The 24,773-nt window shown below is 48.4% G+C and overlaps 1 protein-coding gene across 1 annotated transcript in view; it reads left to right on the top strand.

Annotated features, from left to right (window-relative positions):
* The window catches only part of SCPEP1 (serine carboxypeptidase 1), a 28,524-nt gene extending 4,379 nt beyond the window's left edge, over window positions 1-24,145 (top strand). The window contains exons 3-13 of the mRNA XM_036269518.1: window positions 1,679-1,768; window positions 6,984-7,139; window positions 7,704-7,778; window positions 12,003-12,075; window positions 15,466-15,503; window positions 16,000-16,128; window positions 16,671-16,764; window positions 17,677-17,790; window positions 19,473-19,610; window positions 21,113-21,276; window positions 23,877-24,145. Of these exons, the coding sequence (XP_036125411.1) occupies window positions 1,679-1,768; window positions 6,984-7,139; window positions 7,704-7,778; window positions 12,003-12,075; window positions 15,466-15,503; window positions 16,000-16,128; window positions 16,671-16,764; window positions 17,677-17,790; window positions 19,473-19,610; window positions 21,113-21,276; window positions 23,877-23,939 (1,134 nt within the window). The 3' untranslated portion in view covers window positions 23,940-24,145. The remainder of the gene's footprint in view (window positions 1-1,678; window positions 1,769-6,983; window positions 7,140-7,703; window positions 7,779-12,002; window positions 12,076-15,465; window positions 15,504-15,999; window positions 16,129-16,670; window positions 16,765-17,676; window positions 17,791-19,472; window positions 19,611-21,112; window positions 21,277-23,876) is intronic.
* Window positions 24,146-24,773: the final 628 nt, after the last annotated feature.

The following is a 24,773-nucleotide window of genomic DNA, read 5'->3' as shown; positions in this document are numbered from 1 at the left end:
TTGGAGCATCGGCCTGTGGACCAAAGAGTCACTGGTTCGATTCCGGCCAAGGGCACGTACCTCGGTTGTGGTTCGGTCCCCAGCCCTGGTCGTGGTCGTGCAGGAGGCAAACAGTCGGTGTGTCTCTCTCACATCGGTCTCTCTCTCTCTCTCTCTCTCTCTCTCTTTCCCCCTCCCTCCTACTCTATCTAAAATAGATGGGGGGGAAATATCCTCAGGTGAGGATTTAAAAAAAGGAAGTGTTTTGAACAGCTCCAAGGCAAAGACTCAGGTACCCTGACCAGACCCTAACTTCTTGCCCCCAGAAAAACGGATCTTTCGAAAGGACTCAGCCTTGCTCTGGCCTGTGTGACTCAGTTGGTTGGACATCATCCCATGCGCCAAAATGTTGTTGGCTCAATTCCTGGTCAGGGCACATGCCCAGGATGCGGGCTCAATCCCCAGTAGGGAGCAGGAGGCAACCCATTGATGTTTCTCTCACATCAATGTTTCTCTCTCTCCCTCTCCCTCCCTCCCTCCCTCCTTTCCACTCTCTCTAAAAATCACTGGAAAAATATCCTTGGGTGAGAATTGGGGGAAAAAAAAAATATCTATCTATCTATCTATCTATCTATCTCAGGAGATGTAGCAACTTGGGGCCTGAACTCCCTGTCCCAAAGCCGAGTGGCAAGATGGTCCCCTTTCAGGTGGGGCAGGAACTCCTGGAGGAGGGGAGCCCTTGGGGGCACCTGGTTTTTCTGCATGGTTCACAGTCTAGTTTGTGACCTCTGGTTAGGTTAAGTCGGAGCCGAGATGCTACTGGTTATCAACTGGCTAACTAACTAACCTGCTCTTCATTTCCTCAGACGCCTAAAGTTAGCAGAAAAAACAGATTATGATTAAGGAAGAAATAATTACTGCTGTAGATTAGAAGGAGATCTGTTTTAGCAGCCTTCGGAGGAAATGTGTGCTGACTCCTCTGGGCAGGACTTTGAGAATCCAGGTCACGCCGTCCGAGTGGAGGAGTGAGCTGTTTTAGCTACACTTTCGAGCCATTTCAGCGTGTCAGTTGGCTCGCTGATACATTTATTATCGTTCAAGGCCACTGGATTGCCCCCGGCCACGTCAGCGCCCCACCCCAAGGTTCTAGACTAAGGTTTTGTAGTCGAATGTTGTCAGACAGAGCAGAAATATCCAGCCAGCTTCTCGTTGCCCTTGGCGGGGTGGGGTGGTCATCTCCTGCAGCCACAATGCCATATCAAAAGCAGAGTGGGGGAATGGAAGCTACTCTTTTATTCGAGGGTCACAAGTCCCCAGTCCAGTCCTGGTGGAGCCCCTAATTGCCATGTCCTCTCCCTGAGCTTTATTCCTTGTCCCTGAGCGGGGAGCTGGACAAGGTAGTCTGAAAGTCAGTGAGCCCCGTGTTCGGCCAGGATTCAAGTCTTGGGAGTCAGAGGTAGGAAAGTTCCCCCTGAGGGCTCTTGGCCCAGGTCAGTTCTTTAGAAAGACTTCGGCACTTACCAGGGGGCTCGGTTGGTGCAGAAGTCCCTGGGTCACCAGCTCAGTTGGGCCCCTGCAGGGTTGACGCAGCCATCACTAAATCGTAAGTCGTTTATGGGGAAAGTGGTCATCACTGTAATGACTGAGACTTAACGAACATTTTCTCGGGATTTATTTTTGTTTCTTTTCTCATCCATAGGGTGGTCCAGGAGGATCCAGCACTGGGTTTGGAAACTTTGAGGAAATTGGGCCCCTTGACAGTGATCTCAAACCACGAAGAACTACCTGGGTACGGTGAGGAGGGTGAGGGGGGCCCCACCGTGCCCACCCCATACTGGGCGCGGCCACTGGGCGCTACCCGCATCTTGGCCGTGTCTGCAATCTGACTCCAGGTCCCACCCTCAGGCCACAAGCTCCCATCCTTTCCCCCTTTCCTCCCCCCACCCCTGCCTCTTGACTTCAAGACTTCAAGCCCCCTGTCCTCTGCCCTTTTGATGTCTCTCTGGTCTCTGTCTCTTCCCCTTTTCTTCATTCCCAGCTGCGCTTTCTCCCCTCACCTCTCTGGTCTGCACCCCACCCCACCCCTGGCTCCCTTGTTCTTCCTCTGCAACCTTGTCACACCCCACCTTGGGTCAGTCCCACTGGCTACCTGCTGGGCCCCTACCCCCAGGCTTCCCAAACCTGGAGGGCAAAACCACACAGTCCGCAGGATGGGGCTGTTGCCCAGCGTGGGCGTTGCTCTGGGCCTAGCCACGCTCTGCTCTGCTCCTCGCCCGACCCCACCAGCTGCTGCGCATGTTCCCCACTTTCCTTGGGGCTCCCACTCCAGCCTTGCTCCCCATCAGGAGCCAGCCTGTCTCCTTGCCCCGCTGGGAAAACAGAAGCCATCACACGTAACCAGCTACTTCCTGTCCTCGCCAGTAAATGTACTTACCTTGCTGCCCCTTTTACTGCCCATCTGCCCATCTCAGAACCGCAAGTGAGGCTCCTCCCTGCTGAGATCACATCTCCCAAGACTCCTCTTAGTATCTTTTTATATCTTCATGTTCTCTCTAGTCTGTCTTTTCCAAATGGGGGGTCTTCCCTAGCTGAAATACAAATTCTTCTACTACACAGGGCCCGTCAGCTGCCCCCCTTTCTTACAAGAATTATTTGTATTTGCTGTTCTTTACCCAGAGCTTAGCATTCTGATGCTGCGGTATTGATCCTGAGAGCTGGGGGCTAGAAGCGGGAGGAGTGGGTGCCAGGGAGCTCAGGGCATTGACGCTCCGCTGTGGTGCATGTGTTATTCCCTCTGGCTGTGACAAGGTTAGGAAGCACCGCCCTAACCCACTGCAGTCTGTCCGTCACTCTGCCAGAGCTGGTAGCCCCCAGGATATGCTGGCTTCCCCGTTCCTAGTCACTAGGTCCTTGGCATTCCTCCTCGTTGGACTTCTTTGCAGCCCTGTTGGCCATCCCCATGTCTTAGGTGTTGTGATTTCCCAGCACTGTGTCCTTGGTCACTCTCTCTTCTCTGTGTTCTGGCAGCCCCACCCTCCCAAACTACTCTAAGGGTGCGGAGAAGGTGATGGCTCCCACGTCAGTATCTGTAGCTCAGAACTTTGGCCCCGGAACTGTTGTGCCTCTTGCCTCTTGGGTGTCTCTGTGCAGTTGCCCCTCAGGCTTATTCAGCATCTCCCAAACTGTGTTCATTATTCTGCGCCCCACACCAGACCCTGTATCTGCCCACAAAACCAGCCAACTTCCTGTTCCCAGTGAATGATACCTCCCTCCCTCTACGCAGGTGCGCGGTGCCGTCCCCGTCGTCCCCTGCCCCGCACCCCTCCTTGTCCAATCACTTCTGCCTAAAAATGAATTCTTAAAAGCTGCTTTATTGAAATATAATTCATACACCATACATTTCGCCCATCTAAAGTGTACAGTTTAGTGGTTTTTAGTAGATTTAGAGTTTTATAACCATTATCACAATCCTTTCAGAACATTTCCATTTCTCTCCTACCCCCCAAAAAAACCTCATGCCCCTCTCTCTCCAATCTCTCCTCAGGCAACTACTGATCTACCTTCTACGTCTATAGATTTGCCTATTTCAGACATTTTGTAAGAATGGAATCACATAATATGTGGCCTCCGGGGTCTGGCTTCTTTCACTTAGCATGTTTTTAAGTTTCAGCCACGTGGCATATATCAGCACTTCATTCCTTTTTAAGGCCGAATAATATTTCAGTGTATGGATGGGTGTACCACGCTTTGTGTGGTACTGTTATTGGTCTGTTGATGGACACTTGGATTGTTTCTACCTTGTGGTTATTGTGAATAGTGCAGGGAAACTGGTGTACAAATATTTGTTTGACCTCCTGTGTTCAACTTTTGGGGTATATGAGTTCTTTGTATATTTTAGAAATTAAACCTTTATCAGATGTATCATTGGTGAATATGTTTTCCCATAGAGTAGGTTCCCTTTTCATTTTGTTGGTTTCTTTTGCTCTAACAGTGGAATTGCTGGGTCTTATGGTAGCACTATGTTTAATACCTGGATATTGTTAATGTATGTTTTCTTGTTGACAGAATTACAAATGCCTCCCATTTTCTCCCTTTTTGCCCCCCTCCACCCAACCTTTACCCCACCCCAGGCCTCCCCCATGCTATTGTCTGTGTCATGGTTTATGCATATACGTGTATTTGTTCTTTGGTTCATCTCTGCCTGTCCCCTCCCCTCACTGAGATCTGTTATTCTGTTCCATGCTATTGTCTGTGTCATGGTTTATGCATATACGTGTATTTGTTCTTTGGTTCATCTCTGCCTGTCCCCTCCCCTCACTGGGATCTGTTATTCTGTTCCATGCATCTGCACCTCATTCATCAGTTTATTTTGTTCTTTAGATTCCACTTATAAGTGAGATCATATGATATTTGTCTTTCTCTAACTGAATTATTTTACTTAGCATAATACTCTCCAGGTCCCTCTGTGTTGTCTCAAAAGGCAAGAGCTCCTTCTTTTTTACAGCCGCATAGTGTTCCATTGTGTTTATGTACCACAGCTTTTTTTTTTATCCTCACCCGAGGACATTTTTGCATTTATCTTCAGAAAGAGCAGGAGGGAGAGGGTGGGGAAGAGAGAGAGAAACATCAATGTGAAAGAGACACATCGACTCTCTGCCACCCACACGACCCCAGCCGGTGCCAGGGACAAACTGCAACTGAGGTACGTGCCCTTAACGGGAACCGAACCTGGGACTCTCTGGTCCGCGGGCCAACACTCTAACTGCTCAGCCAAACCGACCAGGGCAATGTACCATAGCTTTTTTTATCCACTCATCTACTGATGCCTTTGGGCTGTTTCCAGATCTTAGAAATTGTAAATAGCAATGCTATGAACATAAGGGTATATATGTTCTTTCTGATTGGTGTTTCGGGATTCTTAGGATATATTTCCAGAAGTGGGATCACTGGGTCAAATGGTAGATCCATTTTTAATTTTTTGAGGAACTTCTATACTGTTTTCCACAGTGGCTGCACCAGTCTGCATTCCCACCAGCAGTGTGCTAGGGTTCCCCTTTCTCCACACCCTCGCCAGCATTGTTGTGTGATGACTTGTTAATGGTGGCCATTCCAGCAGGTGTGAGATGATACCTCATAGTTGTTTTAATTTGCATCTCTCTGATGACTGGTGACGTTGAGCATTTTTTCGTGTGTCTTTTGGCCATTTGTATGTCCTCTTTGGAGAAGTGTTTGTTCAGATCCTTTGCCCATTTTTTAATTGGATTGTTTATCTTCCTGGTGTTGAGATGTATGAGTTCTTTGTATATTTTGGAAATTAAACCCTTATCAGATGTATCATTGGTGAATATGTTTTCCCATACAGTAGGTTCTCTTTTCATTTTGTTGGTTTGTTTTGCTGTGCAGAAACTTTTTTGTTTGATGTAGTCCCATTTGTTTATTTTTTTTCTTTGTTTCCTTTGCCTGTTGCTAATATTCTTCATCCATCCCTGGTAGTGGCTGCTTTCAAAGTGCCCTGCCTCCATTCACTTTCCACATGCTGCCTGAGTGAAACTCTCCAATGCAAATAATTATTCAGTTTAGCCCTGGCCAGTTTGGCTCAGCGGTTGGAGCGCTGGCCTGCGGACCAGAGACTCCTGGGTTCCCGCTAGGGGCACGTACCAAAAAAAATAAATAAAAAATAAATAAATAGAAGTAATTACTTAGTTTAACATCTTTCACTTACTCCAAAGCTCGAATCCAGGTTTCTGGACATAAGCTGGCTTCTGCTTACCTCCAGCCACATCTCCCAGCATCTGTCCACAGTGCTGCACCTCAGGCCTCTGCATGGGCAGTTTCCTGGCTTGGCCTCCAGCCTGTGGCCACCGTTCACACCCTCGCCCACCATATTCACATCTACTACTCTTTAAGACTCAATGCAGGATCACCTCTTCCGAATGTCCCCTCTGAGTCCTTTGATTCTCTTGTCTCCACACTGGTCTTCCTTGTACTTACTCTTGCCTTAGGGTCTTCGCACATGCTGTTCCCTCCACCTGGAACATCCTGTACTCACTTCCACTTGCAGTAGCAGAGTGTCTCCCTGGCTTGTCCCCAACCAACAGGGTGACATGACTGGGGCAGAGAGCCTGGGTGAGGAGTGAGGAGACCTGGGTCTCAGTCCTGACGCTGCCATTAACCGTCCAAGTGTGTGACTGTGGACAAGTCCTGGGCCCTTTCATTTCCTGATCAGTAAAGGACATGGCTGGACTGTATCGTCACCAACGATCCTTCCAGATGTAAAATTCTATAACTCTAAGCCTCTTTGGAGAAGGTATTAGAATAAGTTCTGTGCTCGTAGTGTACAGGGCCGCCAGGCCAATGTGGAAATTGGCTTTGTCCCGAAGAAAACTGAAGTGTGGTGTTCACACCTCGGATACACTGTGAGCTATTGCTCACACCACTGCAGTTTCCCGGTCAGGGCACGTGCCCAGGTTGTGCACACTTCCACCTGTACTGATGTATGGCATTTAGGACGTGTTTTGTGTCAAAAGTGACACCTTAGGTGCTCTGGTCCCCAAGTATATGTTAAGCTTTTCTCTTTCCTTCTTGCTTTTCCTTTTCTTTGTCAAAGTAATCTATATTCCTGTCCCTTACTTTTTATTTTATTTTTTAATATGTTTTTATTGATTTTTTTTTTTTTTAGAGAGAGAGCTAGAAGCATTGATGAGAGAGAAACATTGATTGGCTGCCTCCTGCACGCCCCCTACAGGGGATTGAGCTTGAAACCCAGGCATGTGCCCTGACGGAATCGAACCGGGACCTCTCAGTCCGTGGGACGCCACTCAGTCCACTGAGCCACACCGGCTGGGCCTTTCCCGTATTTTTAAAAATCCTTTTTAGCAACAGGATCCTAAGCACACTGATATTCTTATATGTGCGGTTCTTGTTGAGCTCATACAAGATGATCAAAAGATAATTGGTGACTGACTGCCTGACTGTAATATTTGATTTTCCTCCGTGGCATGTAGCTCCAGTCTGCCAGTCTCCTGTTTGTGGACAACCCTGTGGGCACTGGGTTCAGTTATGTGAACAAGAGCGCCATATATGCCAGAGACCTTGCCACAGTGGCATCGGACATGCTGGTTCTCCTGGAGTCCTTCTTCAGTTGCCGCCAAGAGTTCCAGGTAAGTGAAGCTCAGGGACAGCTAAGCAAAGGGGTAACAGTGATAGCACTGGGTCACCAGAATGAACTTCCCCGAGACTGCAGTGCCCAGTGATTTCAGAGAAACCTGCTTTTTTATATATATTTATCTTTAGAGAGAGAGGAAGGGAGAGGGAGAGAGAGATAGAAACATCAATGAGAGAGAACATCGATTGGCCGCCTCCTGCATACCTCCCCTGGGCATTTGGCCCACAACCTGGGCATGTGCCCTGACCGGGAATAGAACCTGCGACCTCTTGGTGCATGGGTCGACGCTCAGCCACTGAGCCACACTGGCTGGGCTCAGAGAAACCTTCTTACACCCCAGATTGGGTTGTGGGCTTTTGCTTCTATCCTCACTCAAGGTGGTTTTTAGCATGAAGGAATGAGCCAGGAACCGGTATTCTAATCAGACATAATAATCCGATATGGGGCGGGAGAAAGACAGCAGAAAGCGGATTGTCTGGCCATGGCATGCAGTAGAAATTTGAAATTCGTGCTATTAATTCAGCATGTGTAGTTCTTTGTCAATTCCTTTTCTTGCTAGACGATTCCATTCTACATTTTCTCGGAGTCCTACGGAGGAAAAATGGCTGCTGGCATCGCTCTAGAACTTCACAAGGTAACGCGGGAGATCACTCTGTTGTTTGGGTTTGAGACAGAAACTGATCTTGCTACTTTTTATGCTCACCTGATACTGAAGATAGTTTGAATAGGACCCTGTACATACAGAGTAGGAGCAAGTCTGTAACAATAACCATTTTGAAAGCACAATGAAGGCTGCCCTCCCCAGTATCAAACAAGCTGTAAAGCTACCATGAGTGAAACAGTGTAGCACAGACATAGCAACAGACAGACAGGTTCAGTGCAACAGGATAAAGAATCTAGAAACAGATTTAACATCTACTTATGTGTTTATATCGGTATACATACTGTGTGTGCATATAATGCATATATATATATACTTCCTAATGATCATATATAAATAAGATGGCATTTCACATCGTTGGGGAACAGATAGAATTTTCAAAAATGGCTATCACTTTGGAAAATAGTAAAGTTGAATTCTTGCCTTGTGTAAAACATCAATTCTAGATACATTAAAAATCTAAAGAGAACGTAAAAATATTGGAGAAAAGTGTTATGTTCTTTATAAGATGAAACACACACAAGCCAAAAAGGATAAGTTTGACATATTTAGAGCACATACAAATTTAAACCTTCGTAGAGTTCCATAAACAATTGTCAGAGAAAAATTATTCATATCAATAAATCCATTTAGAAAGGACAGTATTCTACTAGAATATTGGCACAAAAAAAATATGGACAAGCAATTTATAGAAGAAATGCAAATAGCCTGTGGACAGACATATGAAAAAATGCTCAAATTTTATTAGTAAGCCAAATCTATGAGATTTGAAAATAATTGAAAGATTGGTAAGAAGTTAGGAAAATAAGTGCTCTCATGCACTTTTGGTGGGTACAAAAATTGGTAAATCATTTTAAAGGGGCAATTTGGCAGTATCTGTTAGCTTTTAATTTTTTTTTCTTTATTGATTTTAGAGAGAGAGGAAGGGAGAGGGAGAGCGACAGAAACATCGATGAGGGAGAACATCGATTGGCTGCCTCCTGCATGCCCCCCACTGGGGATTGGGCCCACAACCTGGGCATGTGCCCTGACTGGGAATTGAACTGTCAAACCTCTTGGTGCATGAGTCCGCGCTCAACCACTGAGCCACACTGGCCAGGCAGTATCTGTTAACTTTTAAAATGTATGTGCCCTTTACCCTGGCTGGTGTTGCTCAGTGGTTGGAGCTTTGACCCTCATACCAAAAGGTCAAGAGTTCAATTCCTGTTCAAGGGTTCTTACCTGGGTTGTAGGATTGAACCCTGGTCCCTGTCAGGGCATGTGCAGAAGGTAACCAATCAATGTGTCTCTCTCACATCAATAGTTCTCTCTCTCTCCTTTCCCCACCTCCCTTCCACTCTCTAAAAATCAGTGGAAAAAATATCCTTGGGTAAGGATTAACAAAAAAACAAAAACAAAAACCTTTAATTAAAAGTAGTATATGTGTGCCCTGGCCGGTTTGGCTCAGCGGTTAGAGCGTCGGCCTGTGGTCTGGAGAGACCCGGGTTCGGTTCCCACTAAGGGCACATACCTCGGTTGCAGTTTGTCCCCGGCCCTGATTGGTCGTGCGGGTGGCAGCCACTCGATGTGTTCCTTTCGCATTGATGTTTCTCTCTCTCTCTGTTCCTCTCTCTCCCTCCCACTCTACCTGAACAAAAAATGGAAAAATGTCCTTGGGTGAGGATTAAAAAAAAAAAAAAAAAAAAAGTAGTACATGTGTATAATGGAAAATTAGAAAACACAGCAATTAAAATTTCACCCTCTCGCCAGATGGAGTTTTCCACTATTAACACCTTAGTGGGCAGCCTTGAAATCTATTTCTGAACTCTACTTGAAATCTACTTCTGAAAATGTCCCATTTTATGGATTTGTCAGGAAACATCTTCATAGTGTTGTTTAGTTTATTCCTCTCTTCACTGTGTTTCCTACAAAACCAGAAGTTATACCTAAAGGCCTTATGCATTCAAGGTAAAAGTTTTGGATAGAATATATCAGAATAGGTCAGGTTTCAGGAAACCAACCGTAGATCAAATCCAGCCCATGACCTGTTTGATCACGGCTCATGAGCTAAGAATAGTGGTGGTGGAGGCTTAATCATGACACATGAAATTTATATAAAACTCAATTTTGATGTCCACAAATAAAGTTTTTTTGTTTTTTATCCTCACCTGAGGCCATTTCTCCATTTTTTGTTCAGATAGAAGGAGGGAGGGAGAGGAAGAGAGAGAGAAAGAGAGAGAAACATTGACGTGAAAGGGACACATCAAGTGGCTGCCTCCCACACGCACGACCCAACCAGGGCCGGGGACAAACCGCAACCAAGGTACGTGCCCATAGCGGGAACCGAACCCGAGTCTCTCTGGACTGCAGGCCGATGGTCTAACCACTGAGCAAACCTGACCAGGACCACAAATAAAGTTTTATTAGAAATCTCATTTATGTACATATTGCCTGGAGCTGCTTAAGCAGTACAATGGCGGAGTTGAATAATTGCAACATAGACCATTTGGTCTACAAACCCTGAAATATTTATTCTCTGGCCCTCTGTAGAAAAAAATTGCCAGCCTCTGACATCGGTGATGTTGTGCACATCATTTTGCTTCAAATCAGAAGGCACAAAATGTCTATGTCTAGTCTGATCCGTCCACTGAACTACACCTGTCCCTGGACAGAATGTTACCTGACTGGTGTCATTTTCACACTCGATGGATGTCCAGTTCTTAATCCATCTTTCGCCAGAGGACTTTAGCTGCGATTTTGAATTCTCACCTAAGTCAGTCATTTCCTTAGGAGTTTCAAAGCGATGTGTTTCTCCTGTTGTGCTGGTCACTTCCATTGGCTGGGACTAGTTAGGTAACTTGAAATACGTTCCTTCTGGAAAAGGCAGAAAAATGCATCATTCTTTCTTTTTAATGAGCAGGGTTCAAAGTCAGGATAGTCATTGTTTTCTTTTTTTTTTTTTTTATAGGCTTTTTATTTTTATTTTTTTGGTACGTGCCCCTAGCGGGAACCGAACCTGGAACTCTCTGGTCCGCAGGCCGTCGCTCCAACCGCTGAGCCAAACCGGCCAGGGCAGTCATTGTTTTCTTATTTTAAATCTCTGAATAGTTCAGAATTCCAAAACTGTACAAGGTATACTGTCACAATTCTCTCTCCTGCCTCTGTCCCCCCACCCCAAGGCAACCTATTACTAGTCTCTTCTGTACCTTTCCAGAAATATGTCATGCCTGTAATAGCTAAGTCACACGTATTGTTTTCTCCTGTTTTTATCCAAACGATAGTATATACGACACACTACTCTGTATGTCTCTCTTGCATTGAACAGTGTGCTGTAGAGATGTTTTTGTATCAGTTCACGAAGAGCCTCCTCAGTGTTTTTGAAGTTGCATCATGTATGGTGGAAACGGCCATGATTCATGTAGCCTGTCCTATGATACTCAGCTTGTTTCCCATTGCTGCTACTGTGTTACTCTTAAATGAAAAAAGGGGGCAGGACAGAGGAGGATGAGCGCCTAGTCCTACGGCCTCATCCCCCCTCCAAGGACCTCCTGAGGAGGCCTCCCAGTCCTTCAGTGACTGCAGTGTGGACAGTGAGGATGGTACCCAAGGAGCCCACTGAGCACCTGGTGAGAAATCAGACCTCAGGGCAGAAAGGTGGCAGTGTCCTTTCTGAAAAAGATAGGGGCTGCACCAGTCCCCACACACATCCTGCCCACAACCTTGTGCAAAGAATAGAAAGTGCCCTGGCCAGTGTGGCTCAGTGGTTAAAGTGTCGGCCTGAGCACAGAAAGGTCACAGGTTTGATTCCCGGTCAAGGGCACACACCTGTGCTGCAGGTGCAATCCCCAGCCCCAGCCACGCATGTGGGAGGCAACCAATCGATGTTTCTCTCTCATATCGATGTTTTTCTCTCTACCTCTGTTTCCCCTTCTTTCCTCCCTCCCGTCTGCTCTCTCTAAAAATCAATGGAAAAAATATCCTCAAGTGAGAATTAAAAAAAAAAAAGAGAGTAGAGAGAAACTCAACAGTTCCCACTCGTTTTACAAATGATGTCAGGGAAGATTTACTCAGGTCCTTGGAGACCTGGGGCATCTTGGAAAGGGTGGGCAGAAGTTTCCTGTGCTGGGGAAGGCAGTGTGTAGACCGGGCTCCCTGGTGAGGGAGGGAAGGAGGCCCCTGGGTCCTTGGCAAGAATGTTCTTGTCTCCCCCTCTTTCAGGCCGTTCAGCAAGGGACCATCAAGTGCAACTTTTCTGGGGTTGCTTTGGGTGACTCCTGGATCTCTCCTGTTGGTAAGTAAAGAATTTTTAGACATTTCTTTACTTCCTTTACCCACCCTTCTCTGGGACTTTGGGCTGTTTTATCCAGATCAAAGAACCAGGCAATGGAATTTTCTGGGTCCTTGGAGAAGTGGACACAGAATGTGTGTGCGCCAGAGGCCATCCAAGAAATTTGAGGATGAGAACTCATGTACACGGCACCTACCGTGGGCTGCTGTGGACTGACCTGAATTCTCTTATTTGATTCTTATAACAAAAGAATCAAATGTTACAGTTGAAGACATTCTAAAGGCTCCGGGAGGTGATGGAATTTGCCTCCTGACACACAGAATGAATGGCCTGGTCAGGATTCAAACCCAGGTCTGTTTGTCATCTCGCCCCCTCCACCACCCTGCTCTGAGCTTGAGCATTTGGGGTGAACTGCCCATCCGTTGCTCATGTTGACGAGACAAGGTTACCATCAGGTCCTGCAGCTCAGGTGCACAGTTTCATAACTTAAGCATCAGCATCCTTGTTGGGAGTACAGATAAAAGTTGTTTATGTTGCAGACATCCGGGGTGTGACTTCAGACATCTAGAACAGTCACCTTAGTGGGTTCACTCTAACACAGGATTCAAGGTCTCGGCCCTACTGACATTTTGAGTCATAGAATTCTTTCTTGTGGGGGGCTGTCCTGTGCAGTGTAGGGTGTTAGCAGCATCTCTGCCCTTTACATGCTAGTATTTCCACTCCAGTATGACAACCACAAATATTTCCAGACATTGCCAAATGTCCCCTTGGCGACAAAATTACCCCTGGTTGAGAACTACTGCTCCAACCTAACAAAAGCTGACTTTCACAGGCAAAACCAAACTATAAAGTTAGAAATCAGCCCTGGCCAGTTTGGTTTAGTGGTTGGAGCGTCAGCTTGCGGACCAGGGAGTCCCAGGTTCGGTTCCCACTAGGGGCACGTACCAAAAATAAATAAATAAATAAATAAATAAAACAACCCTTAAAAAAAAAGTTTAAAAAAAAATAATAATAATAAAGTTAGAAATCAGAAGAGAGTTGCCTGTGGAGGAGGGAGGGGAATGAGCCCGAAAGGGACGTGAGGGGACTCTAAACTCTCTGCACTCTGTCCTTTGGTTGACATGGTCATTACTTGGGAGTATTGGTGTTTACAGAGCCATGTCCCTGATGGATTCAGGATATCCTGATGCTACTTGCAATGGTGGTTTCTTGCCCTCATTCTTGGCATCTCCAGGGAATAATGGCATAGCCGAGAACTCTGAGTCATCACTGAGAGGAGGGCTGCTACTTGTTTGTCCTCCTGGGATAGTCCTCCTGGGACATCAGGAAGCAGCAGGTGCCTTTCTGGATGCCTCACTCAGAATTACAGCCTGGCGCCCACACTTCCTCCTGGGGTCTCATCAGAGTTTCACAACGCCACTAAGCACTTCGCATGTGTTAATTTAATCCTTACAACACGTCCATGGGATGGATGCTGTTATTATCCCGAGTTTGGAAATGGTGTAACTCAGAGAGGTTAAGCAATTTTCTAGAGTCACAGAGCTAAAGCCAGGACCCAAATCCAGGCAGCAGCCACTGAATCCATGCACTTAACCATTACCCTACACGGCCTCCAGAAGACCAGTAAGTTTAACCTCGTGGCTTGGAGGTGCTGTCCATTTTGTCCAAAGTCTTTTCCACCTTGCCATGACCCACCTCCCTTTAGGAATCTTCCTGCCCAGGTCTTACTCCTCCTTCCAGGTCCGCTTTAAGTACCACCCCTCCACCCCAGAAGTGCTCCCCTTCTGAGGGAGAAGAACTGTTAACTTCATGAACGATTATTCATTGCTTGCTGGGTAGTAGGTATTGTGTTAGGTGCCAGGAAAGATGTAGACGTGTTCCATGTCCTCTATTGAACATCTGCACAACTCGATATGGTAGTCATAGAACTATTTGTGCCCATTTTAAATTTAAATTAAAACACAATAAAATTTTCAATCTCTCAGTTGCACTATGCACATTTCACATGCCCAGGAGTCACCTGTGGCTGTTGACTTGTTTTGGGCCACCCAGATATAGAACATTCCCATCACTGCAGAAAATTCTCTAGAACATCTCAGGTCTACATCAGAGGTCAGCAAACTATGACCTACAAGTCAAGTCTGCCTTGCCTCGCTGCTTTGATAAGTGTTTTATTGGGACAGTCACGCCTATTTATTTACATATTGTTTGGAGGCTGCAACAGTAAAGTTGAGTAGTTGCGACAGAGACCTGCAAAGCCGCGAATATTGACCATTGGTGCCTTTAGAGGAAAAGTTTGTCGATTCCTAGTCTAGATTAAGCAGGGAGTGGGATGCATTGGAGAACCGCAGACAATTTTGTGTTTCAAGAAAGTAAGGCACAGCTTAAAGGTTAACTGGAGAGCTAAGTGGGCGGGTAGGTTCAGGAAGGCCTGGTAGGCCGGCATTTCTCAGGGCGTACTCAGGAATTCCAGTCCAGCCCGGCCGGTGTGGCTCACGTCGTCCCACGGACTGAGAGGTCCAGGTCAATTTCTGGTCAGGGCACACGCCTGGACTGTGGGCTCCATCCCCAGTGGGGGTGCGTGCAGGAAGCGGCCGATCGATATCTCACTCTCATCTCCATGTTTCTCTCTGTCTCTCTCCTCCTCCCTCCCTTCCACTCTTATCTAAGAATTAATGAAAAAAATGTCCTCGGATTAACAAAAAGCTGGTGATCCTCGATACTTTGTTGGCCGGAGTGTCTCTCAGTGGCACTCGCTAGCCTAACCCAGCATCCCTCCACCCCAGAAGTGCTCCCCTTCTGAGGGAGAAGTAATGACCTGTCTAAGCCAAACCCACCATCCTCCTTGAGGGCGGGCATCGTCTTGCTCATACTTATATCCTGTGAAGCTCCTTACTGGCGTCAGGCCCTTTGTCGATTCTCAGTATATTTGTGGAGTAGAGATGAATTGATTGACGGTATAGCCACAGACACTTGAATTGTGAAATCGTTAGTCGTCTTCCTTAAGTAGCATCTTGGCAGAGGCTAGTGTCCCCAGACGGGAGGAGCAAGCAGGAAGCAGAGCAGAGACGGGAGGGCAGGGCAGTAGCTTCAGCTGTCAGCGGCCTGGACGTCTGCAGAGGGGCCTCTGCTGCCTGTGGGGCCTCGCTGCCAGTGACTCCGGGGCCAGTGCCAGGGGCCCTGAGTCAGCACAGGCCCCACACCCTCGCCCCACCTCCCAGTCACGAGACATCAGCTCCTTTCCCGCGTGGGCCCTGGCGAGGGAGGGAGCCCGTGGATGTAAAGCCGCTGGTTTCGTCTGGCTCTTTCTGCTTTGGGGGCAGGCTAGTTCAGTGTTCTTTTGGAAGATGCAGCCATGACAGACTTACTTTGTACATATGTGGTTTCCTTTAGATTCGGTGCTCTCCTGGGGACCTTACCTGTACAGCATGGTAAGTAGGGGGGCCTCATCTCTGCACCCTCCGTAGTCAGCAGCCCAGCCGACCTCCTCTGGCTCTGTCCTCCGAAAGGCCTCAAGCTAGCTGAGTGTGCCTGTGTCCTTGGGGACTTTTGGTTCCTATCAAATTGGAGACCCTAGGTAGCAGCTGGCCTCAGGGACACATTTAAAGAAACATCAGCACAGTTATCCCATTTCTCCAGATACAAGAAACACTATTGTTTAAATCTCCCCAACTCTTTGTTATAAAAACGTTCAAATAGGCAGACAAGTTGAAAGATCACAGTGAGCACCCACATACCCACCATCTAGGCTCAGTTAACATTTCGCCGTATTTCTTCCATAATAAATAAGTGACTTGTAACAGATGCTTTCGTATGTAAACTCCCTTTCTCCTTCCCACTCTTTCTATGATCCATCCCTAGCTGGAGCAAAGCCAGACTTGTGTTTCTAAGCACAGCGGGCCTTTGTGTTCTTGATTTGCATTCCAGTCCCTTCTCGATGACCAAGGTCTGGAAGAGGTGTCTCAGGTGGCAGAGCAAGTGCTGGATGCCGTAAATAAGGGGCTCTACAAAGAGGCCACCCAGCTGTGGGAAGAAGCAGAAGCGGTCGTTGAACAGGTAACAGGGTACATGCTCGGGGGCCAGCCCAGTGGTTTTTCCCAGGGACGAAGGGCCCCTGGTTGGTGGTGTGCAGATTGGGGCCTATCCTGAGACTCTCCAAAAATCATGCTAAATGATCATCTCACATGTATGAGCTGTGAGAGGGTCAGAAAACCCCCCAGGCCTGGAAGACGTGCTTGGCCGGTGACTGAATGTGTGGGTTCTATGAGAACAATGTATCTCGCAGAGGTCAAGCAGCATTCTGACCCCAGCGAGCCAGAGGGAAGAATGCAGGGGCTGAGGACTCGAGTGGGTGGGGCCCTCTGCAGCTCGTTCTCCCCACAGATTAACACACGGGCCCATGGTTTTCTCCTGCGGCATCTGAGCTCCAGCCGCGCGCTGCCCCTCACCCCCGCTCAGCCGCACTTCTTTCTGGTCCGAGCACACGACGAGGCGAAAGTGCCTGGGACACAGCGGAGCGCCGGCTGCCTTTCTGTTTTGCTGTGTTGATAATGGAGAAGTAAAGACAACAAACAGCCAAATATGCTTCTGTATTTCAGAACACGGACGGGGTGAACTTCTATAACATCTTAACTAAACCTGCTCCCACGTCTACAGTGAAGTCAAGCCTAGAATTCACCCAGAACCACCTCGGTGAGTGAACCTCGAAGCTCCTAGACCCTGTCTCGTCCTCTGTGTGAGATGAAACCAACCTCTTTTCAAAGCTTTATTTTATTCATTGATTTTTAAATTGTAGTTGACATACATTATTATATTAGTTCCAGGTGTACAACAAGAGACTCATCATTTGTCTACCTTAGAAAGTGGTCACCCCAGTAAGTCCTGTGACCATCTGTCGCTGGACTAAACAGCTTTATTGGTGTATAATTTACATGGCATAAAATGCACCCGTTTGAAGCGTGTCTTCAGTGGTTTGTAGTGCATTCACAGAGTTGTGCAATCATCACCACGGTTCAGTTCTAGAATGTTTCCCAGAAAGGCCCCACGACTGTTTGCAGTTGATTCGGCACCGGGCAGCCAGCCACTCCTCTGCCCTGTCCGTCCAGACTTGCCTTTTCAGGACATCTCCCTATCTGGCATGCAATAGGGAGTCTTTTGAACATCTGGCTTCTTTCACGTAGCACAGTGTGTTTGAAGTTTGGAAACCAGCGAGTGCACGCCGGGTTACGTCAGCCCTCCTGCAGGCGGGGTCGAGCTGTCTTTCAGCTGCTCGGCATCACTGGGTGCCACGTGCTGGCATCCTCTCTGTAAGAGGCAGAGCAAGGCTGCAGGCATCTAGATTCCACTGCTCAGCTGATTTCTTCTGGCCGTGCTGGGTACTCTCCGTGGCCCCGAAGTCCTTAAAATGCAGCCCTCGACACTAATAAATCCTCTCCACTTTCAACATGTTTCTGACTTTCTTCCTCCCTCTGCAGCGAATCGAGGTGATGCTTCTCCTCTTCCAGCTGAAAGCCCCCTTCTTACACACAGCATCCCCAGCAGCTTGGGAAAGTCCTCTCTGTCTCTTTCCACTCCTTTGACTCACCGTGTACCAATTTGTTCTAGTCCGTCTCTACCAGCGCCATGTGAGACACCTGAATCGGGACAAGTTAAGTCAGCTCATGAACGGGCCCATCAGAAAGAAGCTCGGAATCATCCCTCAGGATTGCTCCTGGGGAGGTAATGTATGTGAGCTCATTTAGCGCCACCCGCAGCGTTTCGGGGGGAGGCGAAGGAAGGTGCAGATTCAAAGGCCTTGTAGAGTGGGTTTTGCTGGTGGTGACAGCACGTTGCAGGTAGAACAGTATTGTTACCCACACTTTGTAGAGGAGCAAAAAAAATGGAGACAGTACATAACATGCCAGATTTGGTTCAAAGTCTGCTGGTTGGGAGAGAAATGAAGTGGTTGGTTATGCGTCGATAATTGTTGAAGCCAGGTGTAGGTGCCGGGGAGCATCACACTCCTCTTTACTTTTGTAAAGAGGAAACACCACGAGCTGGGGAAGGTGTCTGGTTCTGAGATGCCCCAAGGCTATGGTCTGGAGGTTTTTCTAGGGTGGTCCCTTGACAGCTGCTGGAGGCTAAAACTCGGCTCTGGGCTTGACTTCCCTGGGGGACACAGGCCATCCTCCCCGCCTGCAGTCAGCAAAAGACTCATCCTAGACCTGGTGTCTTCATTTCCCCCTCACCCCTTAGGGTTTGCTAGAAATAAAGAAAAAGGTAAATTCGGTCAGATAAAAAGAATGTGGTATCAGTGCTAGAAGGGATGGGAGCTGTGTGGGAGCTGTCATGGGCCGAGAAGATGTGACCAATCACAGGATGCCAGGTCCAGCTCAAGCTCCTGTGAGCTCATGTCTTCAGCCCAATGCCCCCATTTTATCCTTAAGTGGTGATAGGGACCCTCCGCCCTGCCCAGTGTGGCTGGACGGGCCAGGTGACTACTTTTCTTCAGATGGTGACTAATAGAAAACTCTCTTTGGGTCCAGATGTGTCTGTGTATGGTTTGGAAAGGACAAGAGTGTCCCTGGTCAGTGCCCCCCGTATCTTGACGTCCGGTGTGTGGTTAAGCCGATGTATTTTGGAGTCAGCCAGGCCTGCGTTTACATCCCAGCTTGCCCGACTAGCTGTTTGAACATGGATGTGTGTTTTTCAGCCCCTGTGAGCCTCATTTTCCTTAGCCATTGTACAGGTTAAGAGACCTCACCTTACATTCCTCTTAGCGATGAAATGATATGTTGCTTATAGAGTAAGTACCCAGCACAGTGACTGGCAAACAAAAATCAATGTAGCCGCGATTGTTACTGGTTTTCAGTATCATGACGATGGTGGTGGCGGTCGGGGGCCCAGCAGGAGCACTGTACTGACCGTCTCCTCTCGCCTGGGCTAGTCCTCCGCAGGGCTTTGCTGAGGGCAAGCTCTGAATCGGTCCCAGTCTGAGCTGGTTTATCACTAGGGCAGCCCCGCTTGTTCAGAACTTAAAACGTGGCCCTTGTTACTCAGGAAAGGAGGGAGACTGACTTCGGCCCAGAGTCAGGTTGTTCCCGAGAGGACCAGCCTAATGAGCACTAGGAGCCTGTCTGTTTCCTTGGGCATCGGCCTCTTCTAGTTTCAGTCCCTCGTGGGAAAGGCCATTGCTGTCATCACCGCACTGGGATGAATAGGGCACGCACGTGGCTCTGTTTACCTTTTGCACACCCGGCTCAGGGCACAGACCTCTAGACCGGCTGGTCCCTGTGTGTCCCGTCTTTGGGTGCTGCATAGCACTGAGGTTTGGGTGCCAGAGCCCAGATGCTCGGGGCTGAAAGGTGAGTCACGTTCTGGCAGAGTCCAAGCGGCTGCTCTTTCTCCTCCCTCACGTACAGGCCAGGCTAACGACGTCTTCCTGAACATGGAGGGGGACTTCATGAAGCCAGCCATCAGCATTGTGGATGAGCTGCTGGAAGCCGGGGTCAACGTGACCGTGTACAACGGGCAGCTCGACCTCATCGTGGACACCATGGGTAGGGACCCCTCTGCGCGGCAGGGTCTTGGGTTGAGCTGGAAGGGAACTGGCCTCAGACACGTCAGTGCTGGGGCTGGTGACATTGAAATGCTACGAAGGTCATTTCCTCTTATATCCATCCACCCCTGACCTTGACTCTTAGAAGAGGGTGGAGCCTGAGGCTGTGACACCCCAGAGAAGTGTAGTCCATCCAGCTTTTGAGCCCTTAAGTATAATTCAAGAAAAGAACAATACCCATCCCAACCACAAAAATGAAAAACAACATTTTCCTGACCACCGGACAGATGGACTATTTAAATGAGGGGAAACCTTGTAAGACGAAATCGTAATGACTCTAAACCTGAGGCCCCGGGGAAGTGGTCTTTGCAGAGCCCCTGTCACACTGGCTGTCGCCCGTGCTCACGTCTGGGTTCGGCAGGGCCAGGTAGAAGCACAGAGGCAGGTGCTCAGAACCAGCAGCCACGAAGGCCCGCGGTCTGGTGGCTGTGATGTTTCTCACCGTCAGCAGGACTGAGTATTTCCGTGACTCGTAAGCCCAGGACACTAAGGACAACATGAAAAGGTTCTGCTTTTCTTCCACGTTTCCATCTCCTCACCCGGAGACTCACCCTCAGAGGTCCCCGCCTGCCTTCCTGCAGGGCGTACAGCAGGAGAGAGAGAGGCAGGCACTGGTCGGCCTTCACAGCGTAGCCTTCGCTCCTCGGCCTGGGTGTCATGGGTGCTTGCTAAAAGTGCAGGCTCTCAGGCCCCACCCAGACCTACTGGGTCAGAATTTGCATTTGTACAAGGATGAGGTTTTTTTTCCCTTTTTAAAGAAAAAAAAATTTTTTAATACATGTATTGGGGTGACATTGGTTAATAAAATTATATAGGTGTCAGGTGCACAGTTCTATACTACATCATCGGTATATTGCATTGTGTCTTCCCCACCCAAAGTCAACTCTCCTTCCATCACGATTTATCCCCCTTTACCCTCTCCTACCTCCCCACCCCCTTTCCCTCTGGTAAGCACCATACTGTTGTCTGTGTCTATGAGTTTTTGTTTGCTTGTTGCTTTTAGTTTTATATCCCACATACAAGTGAAATACGGTTCTTGACTTTCTCCATCTGACTTATTTCGCTTAGCGTGATATTCTCAAGATTCATCCATATTGTCACAGATGGCAGTATTTCATGTTTTCTTATGGCTGAGTAGTATTCCTTGTATATGTATCCCATCTTCTTTATCCATTCAGTCTTCTACCAAAAGACACTTTCGTTGTTTCCATATCTTGGCCACTGTGAATAATGCTGCAATGAACATAGGGGTGCATATAGCTTTATGAATAAATGTTTTCAAATTTTTGGGGTCAATACCCAGAAGAAGGATTGCTGAGTCATAGGACAGCTCTAGTCTTAATTTTTGGAGGAACCTCCACACGGTTTCCATAGTGGCTGTGCCAGTTTACATTCCCAGCAGCAGTGAATGCCAGCCAGGCCTTTCTTTGTCCCTCTCGCCAGGTCAGGAGGCCTGGGTGCGGAAACTGAAGTGGGCAGAACTGCCCAAGTTCAATCAGCTGAAGTGGAAGCCCCTGTACAGTGACCCTACGTCTTCGGAAACATCTGCTTTCGTCAAGAGCCACGAGAACCTGGCTTTCTTCTGGATTCTCAGAGCTGGACACATGGTGAGAGAGGCTGCTCTGGCTGCAGACTTTCCGTCGTCCGGGGGGGCCTGGGGCACTGCCGGGCTGGTCGCACTGCTGGGCTTGGGAGCGTGGCGAGGTCTCGAATAGAATCTGCCATCAGCACTTCTTTCTGTTGAGCCTAGAAATTCTTGTCTAAGAGAGTAAATCCTGCCGAGAGAGTTAGCTGGGCTCTCCGTCCTTGACTCTTTAGTATAAGTGAATATAATGTGACTTTCCTCTTAACAGTTTGTCCTGAAGGAACAGATTGGCTGAGGGGAAGGAGGGAGAAGCTGTCCTTCCTTGACGTTTTCAGGGAGTGAATACCAAGCTCGGTGCTGGGTCCAGCTGAGGCGCCGGCGGGTGGTACACGATAGGGGGCGTCGAGGAGCAGCCTCGGCTCCAGGGCTCCAAGGGCTCAGTTTGGAAGAGGCTGCCCACAGAGATGGGCCTGGAAGCTGTCACACTCCTGCCCTGGCAAAGCGGGCCCACCCCCTCCCCTCAGGTTGTGGGTGGGAGGAGGTGGTGGAGGGCTGATCCACTGCACACTGCACACACGCGCACCACACCCCCGCCAGGGAGCCAGAGGGAGCAACCCCAGGAGGCTGAGCTCCGATCCGGCCCTGTAAGCACAGGGTCTGTCTTCCTCCCAGGGTTGTGGTTTCCCCCAGGGACTAGCTGAGAGGGACACTGGAATAGGGAGGGAGACTGCACACCGTGGCGAGGACCTCAGACCTTTCCTGAAGCAGTGGGATGCCTTAGGGGCTTTTGAGCAAAGGCGTGAAATTACTAGGTTTGTCTAGAAAATATCCAGCAGTAGAGGGCACGGGACAAGACGGGTAGAGTGCCAATCTATGAGGCTTTTGTGGAAATCCAGAGGAGAGAATGGAAAGAATTTAAGGGCAAACGGGCAGGGCTTGGCAACTGCCTGCAGAACAGCCAGGTTGGATGTCCATAAGGCAACTGAATATGTAAACTTGGCATGTGAATCTGGAGTCCAATGTCTGTCCTTAGAGACAGAGATTTGGGAGTTGAATATGGAAAAGGCATGCGGGCAGGGCCCTGGGTACACCAGTACTCGAGACAGGAGGCAGGAGAAGGACCCACCCATGAGACTTGAGAAAGAAGCAGCCAGAAAAGTAGGGAGACCAGGGATGTCTAATGCCGCCAGGAACTCGGATAAAGGACTGCAGTGTGCGGAATGGTTTGGGTGCACGATGTCGTCAGTAACTGGCAAGCATGTCTAGTGAATGGCAGGCTCTGAAGCCAGCATGGAAAGGTTGGAGCAAAGGAGTGAGGGTGAGGAAGGAGGGAGAGGAAGAAACCGGAGGGAGAATTAACAAGGCAGCAGGACCGGTTGAGAGGGCATTTTGTTAATGGCCCTGAGTATCAGTACCTTCAGTGTTGAACACACATTGTGTCTTACAGCACAACGCTATTAAGAGGGTCCCTGCCTGACGCGTGTGGCTCAGTGGACTGAGAGGTCCAGGTTCAAGTCCCGGTCAGAGCACATGCCCGGGTTGCAGGCCCGATCCCCAGGAGGGCGTGTGCAGGAGGCAGCCGATCAATGTATCTCTCACATCAATGTTTCTATCTCTCCCTTCCTCTCTCTCTAAAAAAATCAATAAGAAATATATTTTTAAAATAATAAGTAGCAGTGAAAGGATTTAAAAAAAAGAGAGGGGTCCCTGTAGAGGCAGGTGGGGGGACAGAGGGAGGAGCTAACCACAGGCTTGCTGGGAGCTAGAGTTCAAGCCCATTTCCTCTTTCTGTGTCACAGAAATAACAAGAGATCAGTTGGGGGCAGCCTTAAAATAGCTCTTAGAGACTGTTTTTAAATCATCCCCCAACCATTTCCCCTTTAGTTGATTGTCATTTTAGTAAACCCCACCATGCCTGTGGCCCCGTGTGGCAGGAGGCTCTGGGACAGCGATGGGCCACAGAGAAGGTGGAGCCACGGGACTGCAGAGCTTGGAGCTGTTGACTCTACCCTAGTCTTTGTAGAGGTGAAACCGAGGCCTCTGCCCCTCCCCCTTTGGATGGTGTGTGGGAAGGAGATTTCTTCTACAGGAGTTATTCAAAAACTCTAAGGTAGAAACAAAACAAAGTTGAATACAATATAAAAATGGGGATGCCACTCACACAAAGGGTCTTATTTGCTTGTTTGTATCATTTTTGCTATTAGCTTCCCTCTTGGGCCGTTTTTCGACTCCATTCCCAGTCCGGGGCGTTTCCTACACAGAGAATCCTGTAACATGTTCGAAACGGTCCTTCCTCGAACGTGCTGGGTCCTAATACCATAAGCGCAGCCCTTCTGAACAAATCAATAGATCAGCCCAAATGGAGGAAGTTCTTCCCTAAATGCAGGCTTCCAGGCCCCGGCCACCACACAGGGTTGAGGCCCAGGAGAGCTTGTCGGGCACAGTGGTCATCGCACAGAAATGACTCTCTCTTTAAGGGGTGCGCCCAGGTGCAGCTGTCCTCCTGGGTTGCTGTCACAGAGCAGGTGCTCTTCCTGGGAGCCAGGTCTCAGAATGTCACCCCCGAACACGGCCCCAGGAACAGAAGCCGGAGCACTAACTCGGGTACTGCTTTGATTCTAGGTTCCTTCCGACCAAGGGGACATAGCTCTGAAGATGATGAAGCTGGTGACTCAGCAAGAATAGGATGGTCTGTGGTGAGCTGCTTGGCCTTGGGGTAGGGAACTGAAGTGAGCACCCCGAAGCTGTGGGGAACTCCACCGTCCCCTCGAATCTAACTTGGACTGTGATTGTGAAGGTTCCCGCCAGCTTCTGCAGAGAATGAGCTCACTGCCTCTGTGGCAACTTGGAAGTCATTTCTGCTTCTGAAAAGAAACCTGATTTTTTTTTTTTTTTTTTTTTATAGATTTATTTGAATCAAAATGGAAGTGCCCTGGCCGGTTTGGCTCAGCGGTTAGAGCGTAGGCCTGTGGTCCAGAGAGACCCAGGTTTGGTTCCCGCTAAGGGCATGTACCTCAGTTGCAGTTTGTCCCCAGCCCCGGTTGGGGTCGTGTGGGAGGCTGCCACTCGATGTGTCTCTTTCACATCGATGTTTCTCTCTCTCTCTTCCTCTCTCTTCCTCCTACTCTACCTGAACAAAAATGGGAAAATGTCCTTGGGCGAGGATAAAAAAAAAATGGAAGTATTGAACTACATTAACTTTTTCCTATTATGAAAGCAAATTGTATAATTTGTGTTTTATAAAAGTAGGGGGCGATACAGGCAAACAGTGAACAGACTAAACACCCATATACTCCCCTCCCCGGGATACGACTGCTCCCGCTCCAGTGTACATCCTTGGCAGTATTCTTTTGCTATATATACATATATATTTTTTTGCAAAAATTGAATCATTATTTTACTCTCTACTTTATTCACACATCAAAATGTCATAAACACCTTTTCATGTCAATAAATGTTCTTCTATAACCTTTTTAATGGCTGCTGAGAATTCCATTTTGTGGATGTACCGTAATTTCT

Source organism: Molossus molossus, unplaced genomic scaffold (assembly GCF_014108415.1).
Source record: "Molossus molossus isolate mMolMol1 unplaced genomic scaffold, mMolMol1.p scaffold_m16_p_19, whole genome shotgun sequence".
NCBI classification, from domain to species: Eukaryota; Metazoa; Chordata; class Mammalia; order Chiroptera; family Molossidae; genus Molossus; species Molossus molossus.
Note: the sequence above shows the minus strand (reverse complement) of the source record. Positions and strands in the feature narration are given on the sequence as shown.